The sequence below is a fragment of the Microcebus murinus genome, chromosome 14, assembly GCF_040939455.1.
Source record: "Microcebus murinus isolate Inina chromosome 14, M.murinus_Inina_mat1.0, whole genome shotgun sequence".
NCBI lineage: Eukaryota > Metazoa > Chordata > Mammalia > Primates > Cheirogaleidae > Microcebus > Microcebus murinus.
In genome coordinates, this window is record NC_134117.1 from 23847548 (window position 1) to 23865750 (window position 18203).

General features: G+C 44.6%; 2 protein-coding genes across 3 annotated transcripts in view; both read right to left on the minus strand.

The window, feature by feature from the left end:
- SFXN2 (sideroflexin 2) overlaps positions 1–18203 on the minus strand; it is a 113664-nt gene that overhangs the window by 32135 nt on the left and 63326 nt on the right. Inside the window, exons 14-16 of the mRNA XM_076009816.1 lie at positions 8679–8781; positions 4922–5060; positions 1176–1337 (exon numbers count right to left, since the gene is read on the minus strand). The gene's annotated coding sequence lies outside the window, so the exon portion shown is untranslated. The remainder of the gene's footprint in view (positions 1–1175; positions 1338–4921; positions 5061–8678; positions 8782–18203) is intronic.
- The window catches only part of WBP1L (WW domain binding protein 1 like), a 61669-nt gene that overhangs the window by 3836 nt on the left and 39630 nt on the right, over positions 1–18203 (minus strand). For both annotated transcript variants that reach the window (XM_012770193.2, XM_012770202.2), the window contains exons 2-3: positions 8679–8781; positions 1176–1337 (exon numbers count right to left, since the gene is read on the minus strand). In XM_012770193.2, the coding sequence (XP_012625647.1) occupies positions 1176–1337; positions 8679–8781 (265 nt within the window). The remainder of the gene's footprint in view (positions 1–1175; positions 1338–8678; positions 8782–18203) is intronic.

Sequence of the window (18203 nt, forward strand, 5' to 3'; positions counted from 1 at the left end):
ATGGGAGTGACCTGACCTGGCTTCTTGAAATCTGAAGAGTCCCTAAAACTGGTTGGTTCACAGGAAAGGACTTTCTACCTGTCTGGAGTCAAGGCAGAGGATTAGGCAAATGTAGTGGGTGGCCAAGATAACTTCTGCCTGGAACAAACCTGTTTCTACACACACGTCTCATGTGTCTAGCTCAGACTGTGTCCTCTACCTAAGTCCCATAGGCCTCAGGGTCAGAGACCCTAACTTAGGACTTCCTGACCACTTTTCTTTCCCCTACCCTTCCCAGATGTGCCAGGAAGAGGGTCTTTTTCTAGGAAGTTAGAAATTTGCGTTCTCTCTCTCTCTGGCGTGGCTGGAGGTGGTCTGCAAAGATGCACCAAGCTTTACCTTCACTCAGATCAAAAGCAGATGAGCGGCCAACAAAGGGTTTAGGGCCTCTGTCGTTCAAGGCATATTAAAAACATGCCAGGTGAACTATCTTTTGAATGTGCTGAATGCCTTGAGGCACAGATGATCTAGTTATAACAATAATTACTAGCATTTATTGAGCACTTACTATATGCCAGCCACTGTGCTAATAAGCACTTAACCCGTCTAGATGTGGAATCCAAACAACTGCGAATGTTTGTTTTTTTTTTTGTAGAATACACTGCAGAATGGCTTTGGGCCATTCTGGGTCTCTGTTAACCATTTGAGAGGCCACACGGAATGAGCGCTAGGGAATTCTGGGGAGTGCTCTTCAGTGACTCGCCAAGTTTCTGGTTCTCAGGAAGTACTAATGTCACCCCTGACACGGCAGCCTGTGCTCAGGCATATCATATGGCAGTAAGCAAAGTAGGAGGAATTCAGGCCACTGAACTGCAAATCTCAATTCACTTACATTATATACTATCTATCTGCCTTCAAAACAAAAAAATCTGTAAAGGAGCAGAGATCTGGCCAGAATCCAGCCACTGTGAGCTCTGGTATGGTCCAGTTGCTTCAGGGACCTGTGTCCATAGCTCCTGCTCCCTCGTGCTGAAGCGCCCCTTGTCCCTGTACTTCTGAGACCCTGCTCTATGGAAGGAAAGTGGAGGGCAAACCCCATGCCCACAGGGGCCCTGGGACCCAGTGTACAGTCTGAGCCCTGGGTCTGTGCACCCGAGCTCCCGAGGATGGGGGATGGCAGCTTTGGGTGTACGTACTGAAATAAAATGGCAGCGCTGAGTAATTGTGGGCTTCCCGGTAGGCGATCAGGTTGATTTCATGTTGCCGCTGCTGGGCCTGAAGGCGGTGCTTGGCTCGGCGGTGGTGGCAGACGCAGCAGCAGCTCAGGATGATGATGATGGTCCACACTAGCCAGAACCCTGGGGGGTGGGAGAGGCGAGACAAAGAGGATGTACACGCAGTGAGTACCAGACAGAGGGGCAGCTTGCAGGACAAGGCGGTCCCGGACGGTGCCCACATGGTTGAAGCTGGCACGTTTGAGCCTCACGCAGTTAATTTACATTTAAGCCATGTGTTCAATTTTCATAAATGTCTGTAGCAGAGTAAAAGACACATAGGATGAAAGAGAGTAGAGTGTAAGGATGGTGACAGCAAAGGAGGTCACTCTTTCTAGGGACCTTGGGGGAATGGACATGTGCCAATGCATCTCTCCAGCACCAGTGATTAGTCCTTCTGTATTTTAGGTTTTGTGGGCATTAAATATGTTCACCTTTTAGGACAGCGTCCTCTTCCTCTCTTAAGAGATCTCTGAGAAAATGCTTTAGTCTTTCTTAGTGCCCCACCAACTCAGAAGATTAGCAATTGCAAGGGACCTCAGCAGTGCCTCCTGATACAAGAATTCTTATGGTTCTCCTGATATCACCAAAAAGACCAAGGGCTTTTCTCCACTGTGTATGTCTCTTTAATGCAAGAATCACTATAGTTACAGGTGGAAAAATTCTAATTGCCTCAGGTCCACTTCTTCCCTAGAGAGTGTAAATGACTTCCTCTGCTCTCAGTATAATCCTAATCCGGTATAATTCCATCTCCCACTGCCACAAATAATCTGCTCCCACCTGCCTTTGGCCTGTACTTACATTAGACTCAGGGCCTGTAGCAGCCTTCCCCTCTTCCTCCCTGCTCCAGGAAGGGGTAGAGGAAAGAGGTGAAGGCCCAGCCCTCTCATTTCCCACTGTGCTGTCTCTTGGATCATACTCAGAGAATCTCAGCAAACCCTAATATAAAACCTCCCCGATTGTCAAATGTATGCAGAAAAGGCTTTTAAATGTATATATTTTTAATTAATGAGGAATTTTGTTTTAAACACACATACACACACATATGGGGGGAAAAGACTGAAAGGAAAAACAAAAATAATGGCAATTTTAAGGAATAGGATTATGAAAAATTTAAATTTTCTTCTTGCTCAAATGACCCTCCTACCTTACTTTCCCAAGTAGCTGGGACTATAGGTATGCACATCACCATGCCCAGCTAATTTTAAAAGTTTTTTTAGAGATACGATCTTGCTAGGTTGCCCAGGTTGGTCTTGAACTCCTGGGCTCAAGTGCTCCTCCCACTTCAGCCTCCTGAGCAGCTGGGATTGCAGGCACAAGCCACCACACCCAAGTCTTCTTTCAAATTATAAAACTAAAAAAACAAATTAAATTTTAAAAATATTTGTGACTGGCCAGGTCTGGTGGCTCACACCTGTAATCCTAGCACTCTGGGAGGCCAAGGCAGGTGGATCACTCAAGGTCAGGAGTTCAAAACCGCCTCTACTAAAAAACAGAAAGAAATTAACTGGCCAAAAATGGAGTTAATTGGCCAAAAATGGAGTTTTTTGGGTAAAAAGGAAAAACCCCTCTGTTGTCCTCTGCCTGTTCTCTGAGTACAAGGACCCAGCATGAAGCTTTGGTTGAACAGTGATGTCCAAAAACCTCCATTCCTAACCAGAGAATGAACATAAGTTGACGTTAGAAGTCTCCCTTTTGGTCCTGCCCAGATTCTCGACGGAAACTTGCTTAACTTACATTTCCATCCTTATGAGTGCTGGCTGATTTAAGACTAGACACTAGGCAGGGCATGTGGCTGACACCTGTAATCCTAGCACTCTGGAAGGCCAAGGTAGGAGGATCACTTGAGGCCAGGAGTCTGAGACCAGTCTGGGCAATAGCAAGACCCAGTCTCCACAAAAAAATTTTAAAAATTAGCCAGGTGTGGTAACACATGCCTATAGTTCCAGCTATTTGGGAGGCTAATGCAGGAGGATCACTTGAGCCCAAGAATTTGATGTTGCAGTGAGCTATGATGACACCACTTCACTCTGGCCTGGGCAAGAGTAAGACTCTGTCTCAAAAAAAAAGGGAAAAAAAGAGACATTCTGATCTGGCTCTCACAAATCTGATTCTCTAGGGAGCCAAGCTAGTCAGAGTCATGTCCCAATAACTTTAAAAGGGGGAATATTCAGACTAGTTTCTATGGAGTTAGGCAAAATTTTAATCTTTTAGCTAGATTTCAAAAACAAGAAAAACAAGCTTAAAAAAGTAAAAACCGGCCGGCGCGGTGGCTCACGCCTGTAATCCTAGCACTCTGGGAGGCCGAGGCGGGTGGATTGCTCGAGGTCAGGAGTTCGAGACCAGCCTGAGCAAGAGCAAGACCCCGTCTCTACTATAAATAGAAAGAAATTAATTGGCCAACTAATATATATAGAAAAAAACTAGCCGGGCATGGTGGCGCATGCCTGTAGTCCCAGCTACTCGGGAGGCTGAGGCAAGAGGATTGCTTGAGGCCAGGACTTTGAGGTTGCTGTGAGCGAGGCTGACGCCACAGCACTCACTCTAGCCCGGGCAACAAAGCGAGACTCTGTCTCAAAAAAAAAAAAAAAAAAAGTAAAACCTAATGAAAGACACACAAGAGAAATACAGAAATACAGCCCTCCCTCTCCTCCATCCTCCCCACACACCTACCCAGAGACTACATTCCACAATGACAACTTCCAAACGCTGTGGGGAGCCTTTGTCATGCTAAGCAAAGTGGAAAACATGTTTTTAAAAACAATCACGGTCCAAAGTAGGAACTGAGTCATGTGCCCCAGAGTTCACTAAAACTTGGGAAAACACCACTCCTCAACTGGCAGGAAATTCCCCATTAGGAAGCCAAGGCATACTGTAGTGGGCTCTCCTTCTATCCCCATGGGGTGGTGGGTAACTCCCCGGCCCTTCACAGCTCCGCCGCTGCCACTGTGGAAAGGGCCTGAATTTGGGAAATGAAGACTTTGGAGACTTGCAAGTTCATCTCAAAGACTGCCAACACTTATACAAGCATGACCGCAGATATGGAAAAGAAAAGCCAGACAGCCTGGGTTCAAAGCCCAGCTTGAAAAACCATTTCCTAGCTTTGTGACCTTGGCCATTTTGGTTTTACTTCCCTCATCTGTAAAATGGGGAGAATAATGGTCACTAACTTACTTGGCCATTACGAGGACTAAGGGGGTTAATACAGTAACATGCTCAGAACCGTGTCTGATATACATACGGTGAGTTCTCTAGCTTATTATTATTAATGCTGTTGATGTTACAGGCGTAACCACAGATGGATGAGAAGGGTTTCCTTTCAATGACCCTTTTAACTCCCCAAAAGTATTCCATAAAGAAACATGAGTTCAGGAACAAGTTCAAAGATTGCTTCTAGGTTCTGTTTTTGGCAAAATTCACTGGACAACTCCCATTTACTGAGCCCTGGCCAACAATGGGTATATTAAGAGAAACTAAAAAGAACAAAAAAAGCAGGTGAAAAACAAGCTGGGCAGCATTGACTGGATTTGCTAATAGCCTGTTTTATGTCATTTCAGGGAAATTCCACTGTCCAGAAACACAATCCTCTCCCCACTAAAGCCCAAACCAGGGAAAACTGATGTCTGAGTGAAATTCCCCCAAATTATCTCACGGGCATAAATTCTCACCTTTGACATCTCCCTGGAAAGCGGAGCTTGGCGAGTGGAAAGAGCCCTGGGGTGAGAACTGGAAGATCTGGCTTTAGGATCTTTGGCCCCAAGTGTGTTCTTGGACTCCCCGGGGTCCTGGTTTTCTCCTTTGCTTTGCCTGTTCCATGAATGGTATCATCTCAGGTTGAAATTAAACATGTACATAGAAAGTTCTTCATCTTGCATTTAAGACCTTCTGTACCTTACTTCTCAGCTGCAGCCCACAGAGTGCCTCCTTGTCCCAAGCCTGTGAAATGTGATAACATGTATACCTAGCAGGGTGGTTCCTGGGGTGAAACCAGCTGATGCAGGTGAAGACCCTACTTAGTGCCTGGCACTTGGGAGAGTTCTATCCACACCAGCATCCTTGTCTCCCATTTCTTCCCAGGCAAGCCCCAGGGGAACAGTTAACAAGATGCATACTCTGTTCTTTCCCACAGGGCTTTGGCCTATGGTGTTCTTGTCCTGAAATTCCTTCCACCCTTCTCCACATGCGTAAATCCTATCCACCCTTTAAGGCCAACCTCAAATGCTACCTCTGCCATGCAGCTTGCCCCAAGCTCTGTCCAGCCAAAGCAAACTCTCCTTTTGAACATTCATAGACGTGCTGGCACATACATTCTACCTCTACTTCACATTACTAGTTGGATATCTGGTCTTACCTCTTCTCTCTGCTAGATTACCTGCTGATGGCAAGAATTCTGTCTCCCCCAGTTTCTAGCACAAGAGAGGCCACAGCATTAACTAGGAACTTGTCAGAATTGCACATTTTTTTTTTTTTTTTTGAGACAGAGTCTCGCTTTGTTGTCCAGGCTAGAGTGAGTGCCGTGGCGTCAGCACGGCACTCACTCAAACTCCTGGGCTCGAGTGATCCTTCTGCCTCAGCCTCCCGAGTAGCTGGGACTACAGGCATGCGCCACCATGCCCGGCTAATTTTTTGTATATATATCAGTTGGCCAATTAATTTCTTTCTATTTATAGTAGAGACGGGGTCTCGCTCTTGCTCAGGCTGGTTTTGAACTCCTGACCTTGAGCAATCCGCCTGCCCCGGCCTCCCAAGAGCTAGGATTACAGGCGTGAGCCACAGCGCCCGGCCAGAATTGCACATTTTTAGGTCCACCTCAGACCTATTGAATCAAAAACTCTGGGTTTAGGCCCTGAAACATAAGTTTTGATAAGCCCTCTAGGAAATTCTGATACCTACCAACTTTCTAGACCACTGGAATATGGGTTTGCTGAATGAACACATGGTGGATGGTAAGTCAAAGTGCAACTGCCACAAAAATGCATGGAGATCATAACAATGACCAGGTCCTTATAGCCCTAACTACTGCACCTGTAAAATGTGATCCTCCGTGCGCCTGGCATGCCGGCCCAGCAACTGGCTCAGGTTATGACAGACGGAAAAGACATGGGAGAAAAGGTTGCTCGCCAAGGTCCAGGTCTGCGTGTGCTTGTGTCTGTGCAAAGTATATGTGTGTCTGTGTGTTAACCCTCAGCACACAGGAAATTCAGTTTCACGAAACTCTACCAAGGATTTCCCGGCTGAGGTTTTTTCCTTCCAAAGGAAGAGGAATGGGAAGCCAACCCAAAGCCCATTACTGTCCCACTTCAGGCAAAGTTGAGAGGCAATTAGAGGGAGCAGGGTTTAAAGCAACAAAATGTGCAGCTTTGATGAGAACTTCAGGGGCTCATTTCAACACTCAACCTCCTCCTGTACACATCAGGCAGAATTCATGACCCTAATATGGAGGAAAACCAAAGGAATTCCTGAGAGGGAGAGAATCCACACTGGGCGTCTCCTGACCAAGAAGTCACTTCTGAGCATAGATAAAAGGAACATTTTGCTTTTATAATGTGTATCCCTCCAGAACTTGGAAAGCATGTGCCAACTTGTATAATTGGGAGTTTTTTCTCCCTGTCTAAACACTGGGCTGTGTCTGGCCTCCTTTTTCCAACTGACCATAACGGAGAGAGAATCAGCCAGTCAAGCAGCTCTTCCTCCGACTTTCTTTAAGTCCTCAGGGTGAAGCACCTGCTTCCCAGACTACCTCCCTGCCATCTGTGTCTCCCTGTCCCCACCACCCCACCTCCCACTCCTGACTTTGGTGACCCAATTCTGGTGGCTACTGAGTCTACTCCACCAGAGGCCCAGCAGGCTCTGTCAATCTGAGATGGGGCCATCAGCAACTCTGTTCCTTTTGGCTACCTGGGCCTGGCCCCAGAAAAACAAACTGCAGCTCTGTGACTTTTTGGCAGCCCAGCTTCAACTTTTAACAAGGGGTGGGAGGGAGAATTTGAACCCTGTGGTTATCTGCATTTTAAAACATTGAAACATAGTCTATCCACCTGCTTGGCACTTTGAGTCGTTTAGTAAGTTTCTCAGCCCCATCCCTTCTAAAATAGCAACAATGACTCTGTGCCTTCCTTCATTGCTCATAGGTATGGAGTTCTGGTGGGGACACCTTGAACCCTGTCCCCTCCTGAACTGGACTGCCCCTGGAATTCCTCTGAAAGGTAGATGAGCCAGTTCTTGGTCCTTGAAAGGGACAAGTAGGGGTGAGGGAGAGGTCCTGTTTAGAGAAACCAGTCCTGCTGGCTACAAGACACAATTGCATTTCAGAAGGAGACACTTCCCAGCCAAGACCCTAATTTCCTTTCTGGTCCAAACAACAGTCCTCTGGCTGCCTTCTTACCACACCACTGATGTGGATGGAATGAGGAGATGAGAAAGAGGAAAAGGGAAGGGGTGACGGTGGGCGTTAGGGCATGGTTTGACAAACAAGCACAAAGTCTATTTCCAAATGGAGGCAGTGCTGGGGGCTTAGAATTATCTGGGGAAACTGTTTATAGTTTCCTCTCTCCAGAGACAGTTGTGAGAACCACTGCAATGTCGGTCACCTGGGGCCTCTCTTCCCTAAGGGATCCCTCAACTACCCATTCTTTGTCCAGCATCCTGTCTTATCGGAGTTCTCGTAAGGTCAGAGTACAAAGTGTGTTAGCTGAAGCAACCCTGGGTCACTCCCTAAAGACAATAACAATGTCACCAACTTGTGCAACCCTGGAAGATACCAACAGTCCTGGTCTCAACCAAACCAGTGGTGACAAGTATCATCTCCAGATGGCATTTAGTTGACAGTAACAGGTTAGACACACTGGGGAAGCTTCAGTTTGAGAAGTGAGGAAGGAACAAAAGGTGCGGCACTCCAAGACTCCCTCTCTCCAGGAGGGCTCCACAGGCAGGGACCTTGGGAGTGACTGTTCCTTTGAGAGGGACGCTCTGAAACAGGCAGCTCTGTGAGGCTCTATGGGGAATTCGGGAAACCCCTGGCGTTGTGGCCATCTAGAGCTCAGCCTGGCTTCCCAGTAGCTTGGCTTGCAACCTCTCTGCAAAGACACTAAGCCTGGGCTTCTGGGCTGGTCCAAGGAAGGATCTAGGTTGCTGTCAGCTGCTCAGCACAAAATGGAGAGGGTATCAGGGAGAATCTGAAGCAGGAGCTTCTTCGTCAGACCTGGCTCAGACCACATGCTCCTGTCTTCAGCCCATGGTGTCCAAAAAGCACCAGAATTCTCCCCTTCTATGAAGGAAGCACTTCTGGAACCAGTAAACAGACTCTGCTCACCAAAATCATCCCCAAGGGAATCAGAAAAGGGCTGACCACCCCATAGTTTCCCACTGAGCAGAGGCAATAACCGGGATTCTGGAACACCAAGAAACCCCTGGGCAAGGACTTACACCAGAGTTCATAGTAATAGTTGCAGCACTGAGACTGTCCACAGCAGTGTCCTGTGTCACAGATGTAGCTTTGATTGTTGGTACCCACACAGGCTTCCTTATCCTAAAAAAACCACAAAAAACAAAAAAGCATTTTAGCATATTAAATTACAGCTTTTAAACACTTTCCTTCTCACCCCCTCCTGCTGGTTACCTGCCCACCCAACCCCAAAACAGTTTGTACCAATGTTTATTCCATTAAGAGAAAAAAACTTTAAAAGAATCACACAATGACAACAGAGTTTAAGAAAAAAATATACGGTTTATTAAAGAGGGGAGGGGATTGAGTACACAAAGCCAAGTTCTCCTGGGAAAGGACAGGGAAGGGTTGCCTCATTTTCTTTATGTCCAAGAAGAAACACTCCATTTTCCAGTGCTACACTCAGCCAGCAGGGAGGTGAAGACTCTCCTGTAATTAGCAGTATGTTTCAAATAGAACTGGCTTTTCTGCCAAACTTCCTGGAATAATTAATGTTGTATGTATTCTAGGATTAGCACCTCCCCTCAGTCCTTCCATTCTCCCTTCAAAACATAGGATCTCCAAGGTTAATTGACAGTGTGATTTCAAAAAAGGCAAAAATAATCTGGTACTGAAATTCTTCACTTTTAAGAAGGTGCTTTCCATTCAGTGACCTAGTCCAATTTCATTTTGCTAGATCATTTTAGCTTATTGAATGATCTCTTAAAAATCCTGACTGGATCCAGGACTGTCCCTTGTCAGGGACAGCCACATAAAGGGCATTGCTGAGTAAACCACCCAGCAGTTTGACAAATTCTATTCACAGCACTGGTGGATAAGAATGGAGGTGGACTTTTCTTTTTGAGACAGGGTCTCACTCTGTTCCCCAGGCTAGAGTGCAGTGGCATCATCATAGCTCACTACAACCTCCAACTCCTGGGCTCAAGCGATCCTCATGCCTCACTTGTGCCTGGCTAATTTTTTCTATTTTTGTAGCATCGGAGTCCTGCTGTTGCTCAAGCTGGACCGTTTTTATGTTTCATGTTTAAGATATAAAATACCTCCCCAGCCAACTGTAACCTTAGCCCAAAATGTACTTTGGGTCACTAGGCACAGGCTGAAACCTGTAAGGCACAATGTTGTGTCTGGCTTTTGACATTTCTTTGTTCTAAAAGAAGTAACACATTCATTTAATGGACGATGTCTTTGTGCCAAGCACTGTGTTGGGTACAAGGGATAAAATGAATAAGACATTGTCCCTATCCTCAAGCAGCTCAGAATTAAGAAGGAAAAAAAACCCTACTCAGCAAAGAAACTAAAACCACAGTATTGTATTTGCCACTCCCCAGGCTAACCCTGCCCACAGCGCACATCCGGGCGGACGACTGCCAGTGGAAACTTAAGTCACATGGTTGGATCCTCCCCTGTGGGCCTTGCTTTACTATGCTGTCTTCTTGGCCAAGGGTACACACGAAGCATTCCAGCAACTGTCTATAGGGCTAGAGGCTGGGCAGCAACAGTATAGGCACCTGAAGCCACAGGGAGAAGAGAAAGCGCAGGGCTGAAAACCGAACTCTTGGCTTAGTGCAAGTTTCTGCCATACTTTCTTGGTGTTTCTTGGTCTTTAAAAGTCTTACACTCTGGTATAAAGGGGTTTAGGAAGAAGGAAATATGGGAAAAGGCATTTGTAAACTCTGAGCACAAGCATTTCACAATATTGCAAATAGCATTCTTTTTATCTTCATTTTCCCACCATAAGCAAATGAGACACCTAGCAGGTGGCTGTCCAGTTGGATGTCCCCTCTGAGGCCTGGTGCAGATGGAGAAAACAGATTTATGCTTTCTACTTTTGCTAGAACACATGTTCTCTGATTTCAGGGCAAAACATGCTTTTCATGAGGACATGAAAAAGTTTCTCCCAAGTTTACCCAGTCCGTGCGAGTGCCATTCTTCTGTTACTGGCTGGCAAGGACACAGTTCAAAGTGTCCACATAGTTTCTAAAAGAGGCAGTGCTGCCTACACCCCACACATGAAAGAATGCAGTGACACTTCTGTCTCAGGAAAATTCAACAGATGAGGCCCAGGCTCTGAGCAGGGTGGCCAACTGGTCCTAAGTGAGGCATGGAATGGAACACATTTGAAATCTAAACAAGTGGCATCCTCATGACCTACTGGTGTCAGCTTTTCTCTGGGATCTTCCATGCCCTGAGGCAGGAGGCCTGATATAAACCAGCCCCCACTCTGCTTTGCTGCTCTGCCTCCACTTTTCCAGGGAGGGCATCATTTAATCCACCATTCCTCAAACACCTGTTTTTTTGTTTGTTTGTTTTTGAGACAGGGTCTCACTCTGTCACTTGGGCTAGATATCTTCCTGTCTCAGTCTCCAGAGTAGCTGAGACCGCAGGTGTGAGCCACCACACCCAGCTGATTTTTCTATTTTTTGTAAAGATGGGGTCTCACTCTTGCTCAGGCTGGCGTCAAACTCCTGAGCTCAAATGATCTTGCCTTGACCTCCCAAAGTGCTAGGATTACATGCATGAGCCACATTGCCTGGCCCCTCAAACACTTTTTAACTCAGTACAGATGCTCCTTGACTTACAATGGGGTTCCGTCCTGTAAATCCATCAAAAATTGAAAATATCCATTCTGGCAAATCCATCATAAATTGAAAATATCTTAAGTCGAAAATGCATATAATACACCTAATCTACTGAACATCATAGCTTAGCCTAACCTAGCTTAAATGTGATCAGAACACTTACACTAGCTTACAGTTGGATAAAATCCTCTAACACAAAATCTATTTCGTAATATTATGATGTGTTGAATATCTCATGTGATTTACCGAATATTGTACTAAAATAAAACACAGTACGGTTGTATGGGTACTTGAAATATGGTTTCTACTCAATGTGAATCACTTTCTCACCATTATAAAGTTGAAAAACAGTGGCTCACGCCTGTAATCCTAGCACTCTGAGAGGCCGAGGTGGGAGGATTGCTCGAGGTCAGGAGTTCGACAACAGCCTGAGCAAGAGCAAGACCCCGTCTCTACTATAAATAGAAAGAAATTAATTGGCCAACTAATATATATAGAAAAAACTAGCCGGGCATGGTGGCGCATGCCTGTAGTCCCAGCTACTCGGGAGGCTGAGGCAGCAGGATCGCTTGAGCCCAGGAATTTGAGGTTGCTGTGAGCTAGGCTGATGCCACAGCACTCACTCTAGCCTGGGCAACAAAGAGAGACTCTGTCTCAAAAATAAATCAATAAAAATAAAGTTGAAAAACCAGAAGTCAAACCATCATAAGTCCAGGACTGTCTATATATCTAGTTCCCTGTGCTCCTACCCACTCCCTCACAAATAGAGTCCCCAAGCTGCCTGGGATGGTCCTGGTTATGGGAACTATCATCTTCTACTGCAGAGGAAAGGAGGGAAGGTGGACTGGTTAAGGAGGACAAGAAGTAGGCTCCTGGACCTTTAGCAAGGAAGAAACAAAGGAGGATTCGAGGACAAATAAGATGTGAGTGCCGAGATGCGTTCCTCCAGGGAGGCCTGCTGGTATGAGAGGAAAACCCAGGAGCCTTGGGTTTGGCCAGCTCTATCAATACAGAGGAACAGGACTTTGGGCAAGTCACTCAATGGCCCTAGGGCTAGTTAAGATGGTCTCTAATCTCCTTCAACATTAAGGCTTTATTATCCTACCCATCCCCTCTAATATAGGAGCATCAAGCTAATAAGGCAGGAGCTCACGAAACCTACCTCTCCTTTCACTCAAACCCACAGCAAAAAAGAATGGTGTGGAAATGCTGCTTGGTGCCCTTCCACCCTTCCTTATATAAGGAACCTAACTGTGGATTACCCAGAGAACTCTCAAAGACCTCCAGGCAGCTTAAGATTCACACAAAGCTTAAGTGGTTAAGAATAAACTGGATCTGGGTTCAAAGCCCAGCTCTGGGTGACCTCGGGTAAATTACTTAACCTCTCTGAGCTCCTACTATCAACATTATTCTGTGAACCATTATTGTTGGGCATGCCTTCACCTAGAACTATTTCAGAACAGTCAAGTTCACTGTGGCAATGTGGGCTGCTCCAGATAGACAAAAAAGAATAGAAGAGGGAACTGGAGAGAATGTGATGGAAAGGTCAAATAGGAAAAATTCTCAGCACCCTTTAAGATTATCCTATGCTTTTCTTCCAAGCATCTTCAAGGACATTACACATGTTACATTGTTCAGGCCAAGTACTGAATGGTGGGCAGTAAATACCTCTCCCCCCCCTCTTTCTCCAGAGGTTGAACCAGAGAATGAATTGTGCTCTCCTCGCAGGCAGGAGCTATGTCTCTCCTTATTACCCTCTGCCATCCAGTGTGCTACTGCTTAATGAAACAAATGTTATGCAACCACCAGGAAGGCAGGGAGAGCTGAGGTGAAGGACAGCTAATGGGTACCGAGTACGTGCTCTGTGCCAGGCACTGTTCTCAATGCTTTCCCTGCATTCTTTCAGGGAAACTTGAGAGCAACTCTATGAAATTGGTAGTAACGAGGAAATGAGACCAAGAGAGGCTAAGTAACTCACCCAAGGTCATATCGCTGGGCAGCAGTCCCATCAAGACACCAAGCTTTTAACTATTAATGGTATGGCCTCCTTGGGTAAAGTTACATCTCTTCAACTGCTTTTTATACTTCAGCTGCCTAAATAAAAACCCTAAACCAAACAAAATCAATGATTCACCTTTGATGGAAAAGATAAAGACCTGGCCCTTGTGGAGCTCTAGATTTGGGGAACAATGTCCTTTATCTTCTGCTTAGCTGTGAGAAGGGGTGACATGCTTGGGGCTCCTCCCTTCTTTGATGGAGAGGTCATATTTTCACGTACTACTTTTCTAAAGAGCAGAATGGTTTATCATCCCAGTGTGGAACGCAGGGCCTTTGTTCCTTCCTTTAACATTTATCGAGTGCCTCCCCTGCACCAGCACTGAGCTAGAGCAGGGGAACACACGGGCAAACGAGCAAAAACAGTGTTGATCACTGTCCTCATGAGCTTGCAGTGGAACAAAAGATGATAAAATAATCACACAGATAAAACTGCAACTACAACAAGTATTAGGAAGGAAAAATATGGATTTGGTGAGAGCTCGTAATAGATAAGACTTAGGAGCTCGTCAAGAAGGTCCAGGATGGCTTCTGAGAGGAAGGTAAACTTCAAGTGAGATTGATAGGATGGTTAGGAAATCAGTAAGAGGTGGAGGGGGGGGATGCGCAGGGCAAAAACCCATCTCATGGGAACAGTGAACACTATTCAGGTGATGGCCACATTTATAGCCCTGACTCAAGTCATGTTAACAAAACATGTGTACCCCCCCTTTAATTTTGTGAAATTAAAAAAAAAAGAAAAGTTAGTAACTAGGGACGGGAAGAACATTCCAGGCAGAGAAAATGGCACAAGCAAGGGCCTTTGGCTAGAAGGAGATGGTTGAAGAAGTAGGTAGGGGACCAGACTGTATAGGAAGGTCACAAGATCAGATCTGAATTTTAAAGATACCTTTTTCCTGGCAATGTTTTCATTTACACAAAACTCCATGGCTTAAAAAATATGCTAGAAATGTAGAACTTGTCAAAAAGGAAATTTATGTGAATAACGAGTGCTCGTATGCCAAGGCCTTTAACCCTGGGAATGGCAGTGGAAAAGACAACAGGGATCCTCATTTGTCACAGGTATGTGCCATTAGCCCAGGTGTCACAGTAACTGGCTCCAAGAGACAGGGCACACATGGTCACCAACAGAAGGCACGGGCACAAAGAAGAAACAAGCAAGACCAACACTGAACTGGAAAGAACATTTATACAGTGAAAAAGGATGAATAGTCTGCCTTCTGCACATATGCAAAAAATTATGTCGTCTCTTTGGTGGCAGCATAAACCGTGGGACTAACAACATTTTCCTCAACAGTTTCCATGCCTTATATTTGCTATTCTTAGCCGAGCCACTGTAAAGGTCAATTTAATCAGCGCAAGAACTCTCCAAGTGCCAGGATAAAAAGAGACACTGGGCAGTAATGGTTCCCCAGACATGGTTTTAATTTGCCAATTTATGGGGCTGGAAACTCTGCTAGCAAGTGGCTAATGGCAATAGCATCCTCATGTCCTTAGGAAAACACTACAGTTTTAAAGTTTTAAGAGCGAAAAATAGGAAAATTGAAGTCCTTCACAGGATGCTAACACACAGGATGCCAACCATCTTGCTGCTGGAAATGAATGAATGTGGAGCACCACCTCTGGCTTCCCCTACAGGGAGAAGAACTAATTCCTAATGCAAATGTTCGGTTCCCCAATCACTTAACAGATATGTACTGGTCCCCCTCTTCCCCTCACCATGCGCCCTACACTATGTGAGAGGTTACAGCCATGGCAATGAGTAAGAGAGATGTCGGGGGTGGGGAAAGCTTCTGCTTCTTGCAATACAGCTGGGTAGGTAACTAAAAATTCTATTACAAACCCCCTAGAAATACTGCCTATATGATATCCTTTTTTTTTTTAATTATTTTTTTTTTATTTTGGCATATTATGGGGGTACAGCTTTTAAGGTTTCAATAAATGCCCATTTCCCCCCCATGATATCCTTTTGATTACATAGCTTAGCTTGCAAGACCACAAGGAAGATCCCCCAGGACCAAAAATGATAGGGAGAACTAGAAACCACAGTAGTAGATGAGGTCAGACCTTTCCGGTTGCCCTGGAGTGAGGTAATTTGTTGATTCTGAGCCCACCTGGAACAAACAATCTAAATTGAAATTGAGACTTAATATAAAGCTGGGAGCCTCAAAGGAAGAGAATGGATCAGACAAAAACATAGTTAACATAAGAAAGCTCTGAAGTGAGTGGAAAAAAGTATCACTTCTAATAATCTGTGATCACAGACTATTTGAGATTTAAATGTTACTACCTACACAGTCTGAGAATCCCCAAGAAAAAATTTAATACGCAAAGTAGTCTCAGGCTGGCAATAGCCCTGTGACATCTGGCAGAAGAAACATAATACTTTGAAGAGATTTACCCTACTCTCAACCAGGGCATAAAGTATTTTCAAACAAAGCTCTGTTGAAGATAAACTCACAATCCAGAATATAAAAATGTATGCAAAAATAATCCATCATAAATAAGATCTGGGAAATTCAACAATTAGCAGGATAAGAACCCCTGAAAAAAACTTAAGCTATTAGAATGATCAGATACACTGTAAGATATAAGCACAGGCTGGGCATGGTGCCTCATGCCTATAATCTCAGCACTTTGGGAGGCTGAGATAGGTAGATCACTTGAGGCCAAGAGTTGAAGACTAGCCTGGGCAACATAGAGAGATGCCAACTTTACAAAAAATGTTTAAAAATTAGCTGGGTATGGTAGTCCCAACTACTTGGGAGGCTGAGACAGGAGAATTGCTTGAGCCCAGAAGTTAGAGGTTACAATGAGCTACAATCATGCCACTACAGTCCAGCCTGGGCAAGAGAGCAAGATCCTGTCTCTTTAAACACACACACACACACACACACACACACGCACACGCACACGCACACACGCAAGCGCACCTACGTTTCAAATTATTAAAGCCAAAAAGAAAGAATTAAAAACATGAGGCCGGGGCAGGCATGGTGGCTCACACCTGTAATCCTAGCACTCTGGGAGGCCGAGGTGGGAGGATTGCTCAAGGTCAGGAGTTCGAAACCAGCCTGAGCAAGAGTGAGACGCTGTCGCTACTAAAAAAATAGAAAGAAATTAACTGGCCAACTAAAAATATATAGAAAAAATTAGCCGGGCATGGTGGTGCATGCCTGTAGTCCCAGCTACTTGGGAGGCTGAGACAGAAGGATTGCTTGAGCTCAGGAGTTTGAGGTTGCTGTGAGCTAAGCTGATGCCATGGCACTCTAGCCTGGGCAACAGAGTGAGACTCTGTTTCAAAAATAAAATAAAATTAAATTTTAAAAAACCATGAGAAAAGAACATTACTAACAAAGAGACAGTGACCAGATGGATTTGGGAAAAAAGTAAAAGTAAAACCTGTAGAAAAATAGTTATTGAAATTAAAAAGTCAACAAACGGGTCACACAGAGACTAGACCAAGTTAAAGAGAGAATTAGTGAGCAGGAGAACAGACCTGAGAAAATTAACCAGCAAAGTGCTTCTACCAATTAAGAGAAAACATGGAAATGGAAAATAAGAAACAGCTTGAGAAGAAGAGAATGGAGGACAGGCAATATAAACAATAATAAACTCACACCTAAGCACATCGTATCAAATTGCAGAACAACAAAAGCAAAAGGATTTTAAGCACATTCTAGGGGAGAAGAGTGACAATTAACAAGTAAAATCAGAATTTCCCCTGTAGTAGTAAGCTCCATGAGAATAAAAAAAGGATAATGGGACAAAGAGCTTTAAATAGGGTGGTCAGGAAAGGCCTCTCTGAAAAGGTGACATCTGAATTGAGTCCTGACTGACAAGGAGTCAACTTATGCGGAGTTAACATCAAATGCATACAAAGACACCAAGGTAGGAATGAGCCTAGTGTGCTCAAGCAACAGAAAGGAGGCTGCTGTGGCTGAGTACAGCTACCCTCAGAGAAGTAGTGTGAAAAGAGGGCTGAGAATTCAGCAGAGGCCAGACATGGCTTTGTACAACCGTTAAAATAATATCCAAAGTACCACAGCTTGTAAATTCACTATTGGCTTTGGCTACTTTCTCCCTTAGGTTATAATGAAGATTTGAAAATATTCTTGCAACTCTCACATTTACTCTTTAACTTGGGCCCTTCCCCCTCCAACCAGGTTGTGGTTACTACTACAGAGTAAGCAATAAAATCAACTCTCCTTCCATTCTTGAACAGGAATGGCTTTCTAGAAAACAGACCAAAGTCTAGCACTGCACATCTATTGGGGCAAAGTTCTATCTGATTTTGGTAATGCTCTATAACCAAAGAATAACAAAATCTTCATAAACATGACATCTGAAATGGTTAAACAGAAAAGACAGCAAGCAACTTTAACTTAGAATCAGCTATTTTTGTTCTATCCTAGATAATCTTCAAATTCTGAAAATGCAGCACTTTATGGTCTAAGAGGTCCTTAGAAAAAGATTTTTGGTTAGTAATGAAAAATATTCTTTAAAACGTTATGGATTTACCTATATTTTCACAAATTACAAAGTTAAGATCACATTCTCCCTACTACTATTGCTTTTTAAGGCTGTTCAAAGAGCTGAGGGAAAAAAATAGAATTGTTCAAGGGCACACATTTTTTAATTGAGTAGAAAGAGGTTACAGAAGAGCTGGGGCTAAAGGAAAGTAAACTCAGGAAGAGGAACGATTCAGCAAGAGTCCTGGCCTATCGTTTCCTATGTATTAGTCTGATCGCCCTGTCTTTGATGGGAGCAACTGTCATGTACTACTTTTGTATCCTTCCCAATATCTACCATACCTGATAAATAACACATTAACTATGTCCTTAACACATTAACTGCCATGTGAGTTGTATT